Raw genomic sequence first — 14,796 nt, forward strand, 5'->3', positions numbered from 1 at the left:
GAGCAAAATTGATCTGATTTTTCAAAGCATTTCAGTTTCAACAGACATGTATATTCCAACAGAATTATGGTTCTCTCCAAATTTCTCCAACCAGTTCTAATTGTAAGCAAAGCATCGCCTCCTTCACTGAGAAAATAAGTTGCATGTAAAGATGTTAATGGCATTTCTGTGTTTGAGTCAAGAAATACCCTAAGGCAATTGCATCCTAATAAGAGCTCAGATATCATTTCATCAGATGGACAGCAAATCATATTAGGCTTTTCCTAATTTAAGGAACAAAAATTCATACGCTATGGTAAACTATTGGTATATCACAGTGCATTTCAAAATGCCACGTCCAACTCTGTGTTTATTGTGCAATATCTGCATATGTATCTAAATAATGTACTGTGGATATAACCAGACGTTTCTGGGACTAGGACTGAAGTATGGAATGGAGGTATTGTATTTCCAGATCGGGGTGCATGATGTCATTTGGAACGGATTGTGTTGTGTGTGGTAGCTGGAGGTAATGTGTTTGCTCTGACAGAGAATCTGGAGCAGGGGTGGGCAAACTACGGCCTGCGGGCCGTTTTAAGCTGGCCCGTGAGCTCTCACTGGGATGTTGGGTCAGGGGGCTGCACCACACGGCTAAGGCCCGCTCCAGCACTCCAGCTGGGGCCCCAGGTCGGGGAGCCTTACCACACGGCTCCTGGAAGCCACAGCATGGCCCCGCTCCAAGGGTTGGGGGCCACTCCACCCGTAGGGGCTGGAGAAGGGACATGATACTGCTTCCAGGAGCCACTTGAGGTAAGCGCCGTTTGGAGCCTGCACCCCTGAGCCTCTCCCGATGCCCCAACCCCTATCCCAGCCCTGATCCCCTTCCCATTCCCCAAACCCCTCGATCCCAGCACAGAGCATCCTCCTGCACCCCAAACCTCTCATCTGCAGCCCCACCCCAGAGCCTGCACCTCCAGCCGTAACCTGAACCCCTTCCCGCACCCCTGCCCCAACTCTGATCCCTCTCCGAACTCCTTGATCCCAGCACGGAGCACCCTCCTACACCCCAAACTCCTCATCCCCAGCCCCACCCCAGAGCCCGCACCCCCTCCTTCACCCCAACCCCAATTCTGTGAGCATTCATAGCCAGCCATACAATTTCTATTCCCCGATGTGGCCCTCAGGCCAAAAAGTTTGCCCACCCCTGATCTGGAGGCATAATAGTCTGAATATCCAATGTCAGTCACTTTAGCCATGCAAGACCTCTTTGTAGAAGATTTTTTTATTTAGCAGACCAATTTTCTCCTGGACCAAAAATGACACTTGAGAATTACTTTTAATAACAAAGGAGAAATGAACAATTTTAGTCCATTTTTTTCTCAAGTGGTGAGAAATGTAAAGATAGACTTGAGATGTGCTTTTTGAAGCCATGTAGCAAAAGGGCCCTTCACAAAATGGTGCTGTAAGCAGCTGAATAAAAATTGCAGTTGAAAAATGGAAGCATTATTTTGAGAACTGTTTTATCATTCCGTGTTTTTGTATGTCTGTATTCTGCAGGCAAAGCCTATGCCCCCGAGTTCTACTACGACACCTACAGTCCCCTCTGGCAGAACAGACCCCGTGTTTACTCCTACAGTCTGCAGTGGACTCAAATGAACCCGGATGCTGTGGACCGCATCCTTGCATATCGTTTAGGGATTAGACAGGTGAGGTTATAATTTGCTTCTTACAACAGGTGCCTGTTTGCTGTTCTGCCCTCTGTGAGAAATGCCCTCCCCTTTGTTTTCATCTTATTTTGTGTGAAGCTCAGAATTTGTATTTACCCTGCTTTGAAGATTTGCTGCTGTTCTGCAAAGGCAGTCCCGAACCACTTACAAATCCTTGCAGATAATTTGCATATTTCCAGTGTGACAACACAGAGATTAAAGAGGTAATCCTCAGAGGGTTTAGAGGAGGTTCAGCTCAAGAGATACTAGAAAGATTACCTGAAAGAAACTTGCAACCAAATTCAACTTTTTATATCTAGCCATATATCTATGTATCTTTTGCTATGTCTCCCTATAAAGATAGATAAATATAGAGATAGTTATATCTTTCATACACAGGCAGCTTGTGATCTTTGAGCTCTTGAACACCTTACTTAAACACATGTAAATATATAGCCCTTGTGATTTGGACATTTTAGAACACAATTGATGTAGTGAAGGGTGGACAGCACCAGTCCATCTGCAGAAGAACTATTACATTAATATATGAAAGTTAGCAGTCAGAATTAGTCTGTCATTTGGGAATTTTCAAAGCAATATCAGCTATCTTCTAATAAGGTGACTGCAATAATTAAACTAGCAGAACAAAGCTGTACACTGCTAAACTGTCATTAACAGGCAATGCCTCCTCTTACTCCCACCCATAACATGTGGCCAAACAGATGGATGTTTTTGTACTTCTGCACTGGTCTCAGTACGCCTGACCTAAACCTTGGAAGTATGTATTCTAAACTATAGTATATTATTGCTGGTTATTATGGTCCTCTCTGGATTCTGGACTATTTGTATGTGCTAAGCCCTACAGATGTACTGTAGCTTAATCATCATATGAGTTGAGGACATTTTGATCTATGATATTTCTACACATTGTAGAGGGAAAAGTGCCTGATTCCAAAACATCCTTGTAGAATGGGTTCTTCCTCAGCCACTAATACTTTCTCAGTCCAAGTTTTAACCCACTGCTGGCGGAGAGGTGACGTACAGGGTGAGGCAGACTGTCTTCCCTTCTGAATGAATGTATCATACCTGTGATGCCCCCAGACCTACCAAGTCAAGCTGCAAGTGCTCTGAGCTCAATCTTACACTCCAGTCTCCTACGTGAGTAAGGCTCTAAGATTTCTGGTTAAAAGGTTGCAGTCATAGTTGGTTAAAGGGCTAGTTTTGGTGTAGCATGCAGTATGCCTTCCAAAGCAGGACAGCCGTACAGAAGAGACGCTGTGGGTCCTGATGGGTTTTTGAAGGCAAGCATGATGGAGGAGGGGCCGGGCCAAATTTCAGTTGGTGTGGTGACCCCGCGAGTGAGTGGTGTTGCGACTTGGTGTACAGCTTCAGATAACCGCTCAAATTTGCAACTATAAAAAGCTGTGGTTGTGTCTTCCTTACAGCCTTGTACATGGTGGACTGAATCAAGCAATTGTGCTGGCTCTGTCATATTTGATATTAAATTGTTTTACGAGTATCAGTGGTTCATGCCTTTCTTACAAGGGACTGCCACTAATTGTTTCGGAACGAGAAGGTTTGATGACATTGTGCCTAAGATAACAGATGTGTGCTGAGGGAATACGGGTCATTGAGGATGATTCTTAAAGAGAAACCTTTGTAAAATTATAAAGTGCAAAAGTATTTCTTCAGCCATGAATGTCTTACAGTCCTTTTACTGGGCTGAATTTTTCATGTGCTAAAGCGTGCATATGATGTGAGCATGTTTCCTGTAACGATTAACCAATATATTTGTGCTGTCGTGAGCGTATGGCTCATTTGCATCGGGCCTAGAATAGGTCAGAATGGTTTTGGGACAATGACTGTCACACTTGATAGCCTGGTGGTTAGGGCACTGGCATGGGAATTGGGAGACCCAGGCTGTAGTCCCTGCTCTGTCTGATCCAGAAATCTTATGGTTAAGGCACTGGACTGGGACTCAGGATATATGGGTTCAGTCCCCAGCTATGCCACTGGCTTCAGGACAGCTGCTCTCAGTTCCTGTAGCTTAGCGAACAGAGCACTGGACTGGGACTAAGGAGACCTTGGGGGGCGGGGCTAGGTCTCAGCTCTGCCAGTAGCCTGCTTGGTGACCTTGGGCATGTCCCTTCCCCCTCTGTAAAGTGGAGATAGTGGTATTGATCTCCTTTGCAGAGCACTTTGAGATCTGCTGCTGAAAAGTGCTACCTAAGAGCTAAGTACTATTACTAGTAATTGGTTTGGATTAATGGGTCAGATCTAAAGAACATCAGCCTCCAGTGAGGAACTTTTACACTTTGGGGAATTCCTAACACAGCCCTCTTTTGGAAGCTATTTTTTTCCCATCTTTAGTTGAACTTCAAATAGGGATTTCTGTGTCCTCAAACACCTAGATCTAGAGATGCCCAGGGAACAGCAGGAGATGCTTACATTTTAGAATCAAACAAACGCCACAGTGGGAAGGCCTTCCCTTAACACATTGCTTCAGGAGGGATTGTGTCCTTTTCTGATGCTCAAGAAGAAGAGACTCCTTTGGCTTCCACAGCAGTTGGTGATGTATCCAAATTAGACTCTTTGGGGCAATGACCATGTCTACGTGTATGTTTGGCACATAGCACAATAGGGCCCTAATCCTGACTGGAACCTTTGAGTGCCACTATAATACTAACAATCGTCCATCCCAGACAGCCTCCTGATCGGTAAATTCTTCAACAGGCGTAACTTGAGAGGCGGAGCGGGTTGATTGCCTCTTTCTTGAGCTACAATTATGACCTGCTAATAAAACAAAGAAAGAAGAGGTCTTTCCTTTTATTCTGTGTAAGTGTGTCTGTGATCTTAAACATATAATTTATACCTGAGAAATTACCCACTACCTTTCATTCTTTATGTTAAGACCTTCCAGCTGACACTTGTGAATTGACTCTCCTACCAAAAGGAAATGCTGTAGGACATGTTAAGTGTTACACAGATTGGTGGTTAAAATAAAAAGGCCTCCAGGGTAGGCTTGGGAAGCAAATCAAAGAACGTTCCTAAAGGGAAGAGTCTTTTTCAAAGGTTGGAATGTTAATAATGGGGTGTTTGCTTACCTTGGCAGTTATAATATATGCATGCTGAAAGCCATGCAGGGGGAATTCAGCTAATTGAACAATTCACTGGCATTCAGTTCATTGCCATAAAGTTTTGAAACTGTTCCTTGCCAGTCTCTCATTGCTAGTGATATTTGTATTTATATTTCTGCTACACAAAGTTGGTTCTGATTAGCCAATGAAAGATGCTGGTCACTTTCACTTTTGCAGCTAGTTTTGTTTCTGTTTTCTTTTATTCTGTAGCGCTAGCTATTGGGCCAGATTGAAAAAGGTATTTAGGTGCCTAATGATGCAGACAGGTGCCTATTGAGATTTTCCAAAGTGCCTCAGCAGGTGAGGAACCGAACACCTACAGAAAGACAATGGGAGTTAAGTGCCTAACCCACTTAGATATTTTTGACAATCTCAGTGAACACCTCTCTGCATCATAAGACACCTAAATATCTTTGCCACTCAGGCCCAAAGCCCCAGAGAATGATCAAATTAAAAAGTCTGTGGTGAACTAAAAAAGAAATCATGACAATATTTCAAATTATTTTAGGATTTTTAGCCTCCCTTACCCATTCCATTTTAATTTAATTTTAATTACCTTTCATTGGGTCTTAAATTATTAGATCCTTTAATCAAATTTCAGTAACAGTACTTTACATCAACGCACTCAAAATATTTTTCTTTCATCTACCTGGGTCTACATTTAAATTTTGGGTGAGCCGTTCAGAAGTGTTTTTAATATGATTTCTCCTGAAACTGGGGTGATAGAGTTCTGGTTCTGTTTGCTAACAGCAGTTTTCTCTCTGAAATGTTGGGGTTCAGATACTTTACTTTGCAATATGTGTTCTGTTTTTTCCAACAGATTGGGCAGAGATGATACGGAACCAACTTTCATACTGTAGCTCGAAACGGACACTGTCTTGCTAATACAGGGAAAGCATTCTTTCACCATAGGGAGCAGTTTTGTTTGGTGGCTGTAGGTTGATTGAATTCACCTATAAATAATACAAAAAATTCCAAACACGGGAGTTTTCCTGTTTGCAGCAGTAACCGTCACTTGCCATCTGAGTAAACAACACCCCTCCCTTCAGCCAATCACCAGTTCTTTACTAGGGGACTATAAATGTGTGAATTCCCCTGGACCTCCCTTCACACACGTTAGCATGTTTTTATTATTATTATTCATTATGTGTATTACCAGAGCACCTACCAGCCCCAGTCATGGAGCAGGACTCCATTGTGCTAATCACGGTACAAACATAGAGCAAAAAGAGAGATCTACAGAGAGCTTCCAATCTAAGTATAAGATGAGACAACAGATGTATACAGGCAGACCAACAGGGGAGTACGAACAAACAATGAGACAACATCGGTCAGCATGAATTTGCTAACTGTTTTACACTCTCTCCCTTAAATGATATGATTGTGTTGTGAATAATTGCAAATAGATATTTCATGTGTGTAAATTATCAACTTTGACAGACATTGTGGAAGTGGAATGTAAGCAATCAAGGTGCTAAAGAAGCCCTCAAGACGAGGCCATTGAAGAGAAGCTAAATGAATTCTTTGCATTGGTCTTCATTGCGCAGGATGTGAGGGTGATTCCCACACTTGAGCCATTCAGAATGAGGTGTCAGTAGAGGAGGTTTTCGAACCAACTGATAAATTAAACAGTAATAAGTCACCAGGGCCAGATGGTATCACCCAAGCGTTCTGAAGGAACTCAAATGTGAAATTGCAGAACAACAAGATTAAATCAGCTTCTGTATCAGATGGCTGGAATAGCTTATGTGATGCCAATTTTTTTTTAAAAAACTCCAGAGGTGATCTTGGCAGTTACAGGCTGGTGAGCCTAACTTAAGTACCGGGCAAATTGGTTGAAACTATAGTAAAGAACAGAATTATCAGACATACAAATGAAGATGATTTGTTGGGCAAGGGTCAACATAGCTTTTCTAAAGGGAAATCATGCCTCACCAATCTATTAGAATACTTTGAGGGGATCAACAATCGTGTGGACAAGGGTGAGCCAGTGGATACAGTGTACTTAGAGTTTCAGAAAGCCTTTGACAAGATCCCTCACTAAAGGCTCTGAAGCTAAGTAAGCAGTCATAGGATAAGAGGAAAGTCCCTCTTATGGATCAGTAACTGGTTAAAGACAGGTTTCAGAGTAGCAGCCATGTTAGTCTGTATCCGCAAAAAGAACATGAATACTTGTGGCACCTTAGAGACTAACACATTTATTTGAGCATAAGCTTTTGTGGGCTATAGCCCACTTCATCTGATGCATAGAATGGAACATATAGTAAGAAGATAGATATATAGATACAGAGAACATGAAAAGGTGGAACTAGCCATACCAACTGTAAGAGGCTAATTAATTAAGATGAGCTATTATCAGCAGGAGAAAAAAACTTTTGTAGCGATAATCAAGATAGACCATTTAGACAGTTGACAAGAAGGTGTGAGGATACTTAAAATGGGGAAATAGATTCAATATGTGTAATGACCAGCCATGCCCAGTCTCTATTCAAACCCAAGTTAATGGTTTCTAGTTTGCATATTAATTCAAGCTCAGCAGTTTCTCGTTGGAGTCTGTTTTTTAAGCTTTTCTGTTGCAAAATTGCCATCCTTAAATCTTATACTGATTGGCCAGAGAGATTGAAGTGTTCTCCTACCGGTTTTTGAATGTTATGATTCCTGATGTCAGATTTGTGTTCATTTATTCTTTTGCGTAGAGACTGTCCGGTCTGGCCAATGTACACGACAGAGAGACATTGCTGGCACATGATGGCATATATCACATTGGTAGATGTGCAGGTGAACGAGCCCCTGATGACAGGTTTCAGAGTAACAGCCGTGTTAGTCTGTATTCTCAAAAAGAAAAGGAGTACTTGTGGCACCTTAGAGACTAACCAATTTATTTGATCATAAGCTTTCATGAGCTACAGCTCACTTCATTGGATGCATACTGTGGAAAATACAGAAGATGTTTGTTTTTATACACACAAATCATGAAAAAATGGGTGTTTATCACTACAAAAGATTTTGTTGGGGGGGGGGGGAGAAAACCTGGATTTGTGCTGGAAATGGCCCACCTTGATTATCATACACATTGTAAGGAGAGTGATCACTTTAGATAAGCTATTACCAGCAGGAGAGTGGGGTGGGGGGGAGAGAAAACCTTTTGTAGTGATAAACACCCATTTTTTCATGGTCTGTGTGTATAAAAACACTTCGGTATTTTCCACAGTATGCATCCGATGAAGTGAGCTGTAGCTCACGAAAGCTTATGCTCAAATAAATTGGTTAGTCTGTAAAGTGCCACAAAAGCCCCTGATGGTGTGGCATGTGATTAGGCCCTATGATGGTGTCCCCTGAATAGATATGTGGACACAGTTGGCATCGGGCTTTGTTGCAAGGATAGGTTCCTGGGTTAGCATTTTGTTGTGTGATGTGCGGTTGCTTGAGAGTATTTGCTTCAGGTTGGGGGGCTGTCTGTAAGCAAAATCACACATATTGACTCTATTTCCCCATGTTAAGTATCCTCACAAGTGCCACAAGTACTCCTGTTCTTTTTGTGGTTAAAAGACAGAAAACAAAGAATAGAAATAAATGGTCAGTTTTCAGAATGGAGACAGGTAAATAGTGAAAAGAAAAGGAGTACTTGTGGCACCTTAGAGACTAACCAATTTATTTGAGCATGAGCTTTCGTGAGCTACAGCTCACTTCATCAGATGCATACCGTGGATATATGCCATCATGTGCCAGCAATGCCCCTCTGCCATGTACATTGGTCAAACTGGACAGTCTCTACGTAAAAGAATAAATGGACACAAATCAGATGTCAAGAATTATAACATTCATAAACCAGTCGGAGAACACTTCAATCTCTCTGGTCACATGATTACAGACATGAAAGTTGCTATATTACAACAAAGAAACTTCAAATCCAGACTCCAGCGAGAAACTGTTGAATTGGAATTCATTTGCAAATTGGATACTATTAATTTAGGCTTAAATAGAGACTGGGAGTGGCTAAGTCATTATGCAAGGTAGCCTGTTTCCTCTTGTTTTTTCCTACCGCCCCCCCCCCCCCGATGTTCTGGTTTAACTTGGATTTAAACTTGGAGAGTGGTCAGTTTAGATGAGCTATTACCAGCAGGAGAGTGAGTTTGTGTGTGTATGGGGGTGGGGGGGATGTGAGAAAACCTGGATTTGTGCAGGAAATAGCCCGACTTGATTATGTAAAGAGTTGTCACTTTGGATGGGCTAGCACCAGCAGGAGAGTGAATTTGTGTGGGGGGGTGGAGGGTGAGAAAACCTGGATTTGTGCTGGAAATGGCCGACCTGATGATCACTTTAGATAAGCTATTACCAGCAGGACAGTGGGGTGGGAGGAGGTATTGTTTCATATTCTCTGTGAGTATATAAAGTCTGCTGCAGTTTCCACGGTATGCATCTGATGAAGTGAGCTGTAGCTCACGAAAGCTCATGCTCAAATAAATTGGTTAGTCTCTAAGGTGCCACAAGTACTCCTTTTCTTTTTGCAAATACAGACTAACACGGCTGTTACTCTGAAACAGGTAAATAGTGGTATCTCCAAGGGATCTGTAGTGGGCCCAATGCTGTTCAACATATTTATAAATGATCTGGAAAAACGGGTAAAGAGTTAAGTGGCAGAATGTGCAGATGATACACAAATTACTCAAGATAGTCAAGAGCAAAGCAGACTGTGATGAGTTAAAAAGGGATCTCAGAAAATTGTGTGACTGAGCAAGGAAATAGCAGATGAAATTCAGGGTTGATAAATCCAAAGTAATGCACATTGGAAAGCATAATCCCAACTATACATACAAAATGATGGGGTCAAAATTAGCTGTCTTGGTCATAAAGAGATCTTGGCGTTATTGTGGAGAGTTCTCTGAAAACATCCACACAATGCACAGCGGGAGTCAAAAAAGGTAACATAATGTTGGGAACCATTAGGAAAGGGATAGAAAATAAGTCAGTAAATATCATTGTGCCACTGTGTAAATGCAGGGTCCTCCCATATCTTGAATACTGCGTGCATTTCTGGTTGCCCCATCTCAGAAAGCTATATTAGAAATGGAAAAGGTACAGAGAAGGGCAGCAAGATGATTAGGGGCGTGGAACAGCTTCCATTCGAGAGATTAAAAAGTCTGGGACTGTCTAGCTTGGAAGAGAGACGACTAAGCAGGGATATGATAGAAGTCTGTAAAATCATGAATGGGCTGGCGGAGACAGTGAACAAGGAAGTGTTATTTACCCCTTCACATAACACAAGAACCAGGGGGTCACCCAATGGAAAGGAATAGGCAGCAGGACAAAACGATGTACTTATTCATACAACATATAATCCACGTTGGAACTGGTTGCCAGAGGATGTTGTGAAGGCCAAAGCTAAAACTTGGTTAAAACAGAATTAGACACCTCTATGAAGGACAGGTCTATCAATGGCTATTAGCCAAGATGGCCAGGGATGCAACCCCATGCTCTGGGTGTCCCTAAGCCTCTACCTGCCAGAAGCTGGGAGTGGATGACAGGGGATGGATCACTCAATATTTGCACTGTTCTGTGAATTCCCTCTGGGGTACCTGGCATCGGCCACTGTCGGAAGACAGGATGCTGGGCTAGATGGACCAATGGTCTGACCCAGTATGGCCATTCTTATGTTTTAAGCCTTTCTGGATCCAGCTGGGCTGATTCTCCTCTCACTTTGTAATAGAGCATACCAGCCCTTTAAGGATTGTAATGGGAACCCATATCTGCCTGTACCAGGATTTCATGGGACAGACAATGCTATTACTGATGAGGGAAGTGGTCTCAGGGAAGCAGTCAGGACATCATGGTGCAGACTTTGATTTTAGCCCCTGAGGCTGGTCTTTCATGAATAGGAGGATCTGGAACTTCCCTCAGATGTGGTGAGGAATTAGGTTGGTCCCTGATGCTTGCAGCCAAGCTCTGTCTCTCAGAACTAGGAATCAGTGCCCCTGGTCACTCCTGGAAAGTGCAGGGCAGGTAGGTTTGTTTACATGTGTCTTATTTATTTTGGAACACTTGGCTCATCTGGCTGTTTTGATAAGACTTAGATAAAGAACCCAAATGGGGAACTGACAAGTGCCCAGTACCCACCTTCTTTATATGACCTGCCACATACAAGTGTCCCAAAGCATCCAAGCCAAGGAAACGTCTCTTGTGTTCTTGTAGCTATTGTTTATTATATGCAGGTTACTAGCATTTGTTGGGGCCTTTTTTATTATTTTTGTTTGTTTCTTTTTATTTGGCTTGCCACAAATGGCCTATGCAGCAGGGTCCTCAAACACCCTCTTTGATTAAAAGAGAAGAGGGAGGCACTTATAAAAAGGAGGAAGGAGAAGAATGCATTGGCAGGGTGGAGGACACTCCTGGGAGGTGGCCCAAAGACAAGATAACGCACAAGGAAGGCACCAGAAACATAGAGCTAGAGGTGGAAGGCCCACAGGGACGGAGGTTCTCCCATGGTACTGGCAAATCCTGCAAAAGCCCAAAGTGGAATCCAGATATCCTGAGTTCCAGGCCATTTTATGAAGCACAAGACCATCCTTTCATCAGTCAGCCAATATTGAGTATATTGCTCTAAAATTAAAAGACTTCTGTATGGCTCTGTTTGAGAAAGTGGCAGTTTTTAGTGTGTGGGTTTTTTTTAAATTTCCTGAAGTGTTGTGAAGCATTAGTGGTAGCTTATTGGCTAAGCAGGAAGGTGGGTGTCTGTGAGTGAGATTAGATTAAGAGTGCCACATTTATCTCATTAACAAAATGCTTGTTACATTAATAGTGCTGAAACCAGAGACTTAAAAAAGTTTTCCTGCTTGCTGTACAAAATTGAAGCATTGCTGTTTTATTCTGGGAAAAGTTCAGACAAAATGTTCAGAATATACAGTCTATGGCATGTTTACACCTGCTGGGTTCTTCGATGTGATTTTAAAGAGTCTGAAGCGAGATGAAACGTAATCTTGATGTCTTAATGCAATTTTCATAAAATGTTTGCTTTCTCCTCAGCATTTTGTGCATTTGGCGGACCATTGTGGAAGCTTGTGCATGAAATACATGTAACAGTTCAATTGTTAAATATAAAAGAACCCTGACGGTTAAAGATTGCGGGCGAACTTTTTCCTCATGAAAAAGAAATTGTGGCACTGTAAAATTGTTCTTTGATTATAGAGCACACGAAGGAAGTTGCGGTGTCTCAGCCAATCAGAGTGTAGTAATGCTGCAGAGTTAAAGGGGTATGTTTGGGTGGTTTCCCCCTTCCTGCAGTCTCTGGTCTGACTGGCTCAGGCACTCACAAGTTTGCTGGTGATGTTTGCTGGCAGCGCAGCAGAAGTTGAAAACTCCAAAACAGCAGTGAACAATCTCGCCGCACATTAAGCGCTGGGGGCTGTTGTCTGGATCACTGGAAGTGTGCCCCTTTACGTCCTAGAGTTCCAGGGAGTGATTTTCAACGGCAGTGGCAGCCCAGGTCAGCATGGGGCCGCTGACTCATTCCCCCCAAGAAGAAAGGGGGGACTGTATAGGTCCAGGCTAGTGCAGGACAAGCCCTCATTTACCGGGACCTGGTGGAGCAGCGCCCACTCTCTTACTCACGGAAGTGGTGAAACACAAGGTTTCATCAGGACGCGCTGTGGGCATTGCGCTAGTTGCTTCTTTCTCAGGGGAATGGGAAAGGGATTTTTCCCTCACTGCCAGATTGGCCAAGGTGAAGCGGGTTCGGGGATCACTTAGTTGGGCGAACATAAAACAGGAGCTAGGTTATGATGTTGCAACTCATTATGTAAATGTGGGGTGGGTGTCCAGTGCAGGTACTCCGTAGAGAAGGGACACAGTGATCAGATAAAATGGATTGGAAAGGGATTTAAAGGCGGTATTCTTTAAAGGAGTGGAAACAGGGGGCTCAGGGCTCCCATGATAGGTATGACAGGGAGCCAACCCCCCCTCCTCCTCCTGTATAGCCCATTGCTTAACCCTCTTTCGAGGGAGGGAAGGTGAAGTCCCAGCAGTGCGTTGGCTGGGGACCAGGATGGGTGATGGGGAGGGCTGACAGAAGCCCACACGCTGTACATTGAAATGATTATGGAATGACCTGCACTGTGCACTTTTATTGGCCAGGTACTCCCAGACATTTACTAATAGAACTGCGCCCTAATTAAACCACATCCAGTGTCTCCTGACCTGTTTCCAGCATAACAGGGACAATGAGAACACAGAGGGAAAAGAGTTGGGAATGGTGGGTGACAAGAGATGAATCACTTGATTACCTGCTCTGTTCATTCCCTCTGGGGCACCTGGCATTGGCCATTGTAGGAAAACAGGATACTGGGCTGGATGGAGCTTTGGTCTGACCAGTGTGGCCGTTCTTATGAGACATGGGGCCTGACTCTCAGTTATGCTACGTTAGGCCACTGTGAGGGGATAAGTAGGCCTTAGAGTGGTTGGAAACATCCCCCTGAAAATACCACCTGTGGAAGGAGCCTCCTTGGGCAGCATGTGGTAGAATTAAGGTCTATATGTGAGCTCTGTTTCCAGCCCTGGCATAAGGAGTGGATCAGGACCATGCTGCAGCATATGCACTATGAATAATTGCTGCTTCTCCGGCCCCTAGGGAGCCATCAGAACCAAAGTTTAATTTAAAGCATCTCTGAGGCTGCTCTAAATTACATGTAGGGTTGGGAAAACCTGTGCCAGGTCCCAGAATAGGACCCACCTGGTCTGACTATCAGGGAGCGTCATCCCAGAAATAGCTCCGTATCTCTATGCCAAGATACTAGTATCATACACCATGCCATGGGGTAGAAGACAAAACTGATTCAGACACAGGGAGAGAAGTTAGGTGTGGAAGAACATGACCCAGAAGAATCACATTAACCAGCCTTTTCAAGGGCAGATTGAAGAGAAGTTGGAGAGGAAGGTGCGTCAGATACAGCAAACTGTGATAAGAAGTTAAGAAGGATGCTTCATTTGGTTTTGTGATGGATCAGTGAAATCAAGAAAGACAAAAAGGGTGCGGGGAGCCACCATCTTGTGCAAGAGCACCCACACAACCAAGAGCACCCACACAACAGATAGTAAGGTGCATCATTCTTCTGAATGGAGAGTGAACATGAAAATAATGATATATTTACCAGCATATTATAATTTAAACAAAAGTGAGTTTTGTGAAATGTATTCACTTGGACACAGACAAAACCCAAGTTGCTGGAAACAAATGCTGTGTAAATTATGTGAGAGGGGGACTTTTTGCCATCTTCCACGCTACTCAGCCTGGTGCAGGGAAAAAAACAGTTAAGATCAAGGCATTTTCATTCTCTCTGTCACAGAGCATGTATAAAAACTAGAGATTAAAAATGCAAATATTTCTGTTTTGCAGCCACCCAGAAACAAGTGCTCACGGCTGTAGTATTTCATTTGTAAGGGGGGGAAAGAGAAGATATAGAGAGGGCTAATTCAAATATATATTGAATGCTTTTAACATTGTTCTCTTTATGAAAAATTTCAAACAGCCTCCAGCAGAGGGACATGTGCCGTCTTAAAGGGTTGTTCATGGCATGGATTTGCTTTTGTAAGGCTAGATAAGGCCTTTCTTAAATTCATCTTGTTACATCGGTTCTTGTGAAATAACAGAGAGAGAGAGAGTTTGGCAAATAAAGTGAGCAGAGCATGCGAAGGCATGCTTCTTATTGATTCTGTGGGGTTCGGTAAATTGAGTTGGAGAAGCAACGGTGCTGTTTTACAGTTTTTGTTTTGTAATATTATTGATAACTGTTAGGCTCATTCCACAGGAGATGGGGCTTGAATTCCAAATGTAGCAAGCGGAGCCCTGTCATTGTAAACATTATATGCAATGGCCAATGTAGTTGTGAATGATTCTTTTAATTGAAATGTTAGAAATATTACAGCTTCAAATTCTTCATATGAATTGGGCAGGGGACTGTATTTGTGTGAAAATCATTCAATTG

General features: G+C 43.1%; 1 protein-coding gene across 5 annotated transcripts in view; it reads left to right on the forward strand.

The window, feature by feature from the left end:
* The window catches only part of MDGA2 (MAM domain containing glycosylphosphatidylinositol anchor 2), a 691,558-nt gene that overhangs the window by 591,917 nt on the left and 84,845 nt on the right, over positions 1-14,796 (forward strand). For all 5 annotated transcript variants that reach the window (XR_012669127.1, XR_012669125.1, XR_012669126.1 and 2 more), the window contains one exon: positions 1,537-1,685. Coding sequence is in view for 1 of the 5 variants with exons in the window: in XM_048853669.2 (XP_048709626.1) it covers positions 1,537-1,685 (149 nt within the window). In the remaining 4 variants the exon portion in view is untranslated. The remainder of the gene's footprint in view (positions 1-1,536; positions 1,686-14,796) is intronic.

This window comes from Caretta caretta, chromosome 6 (assembly GCF_965140235.1).
Source record: "Caretta caretta isolate rCarCar2 chromosome 6, rCarCar1.hap1, whole genome shotgun sequence".
NCBI lineage: Eukaryota > Metazoa > Chordata > Testudines > Cheloniidae > Caretta > Caretta caretta.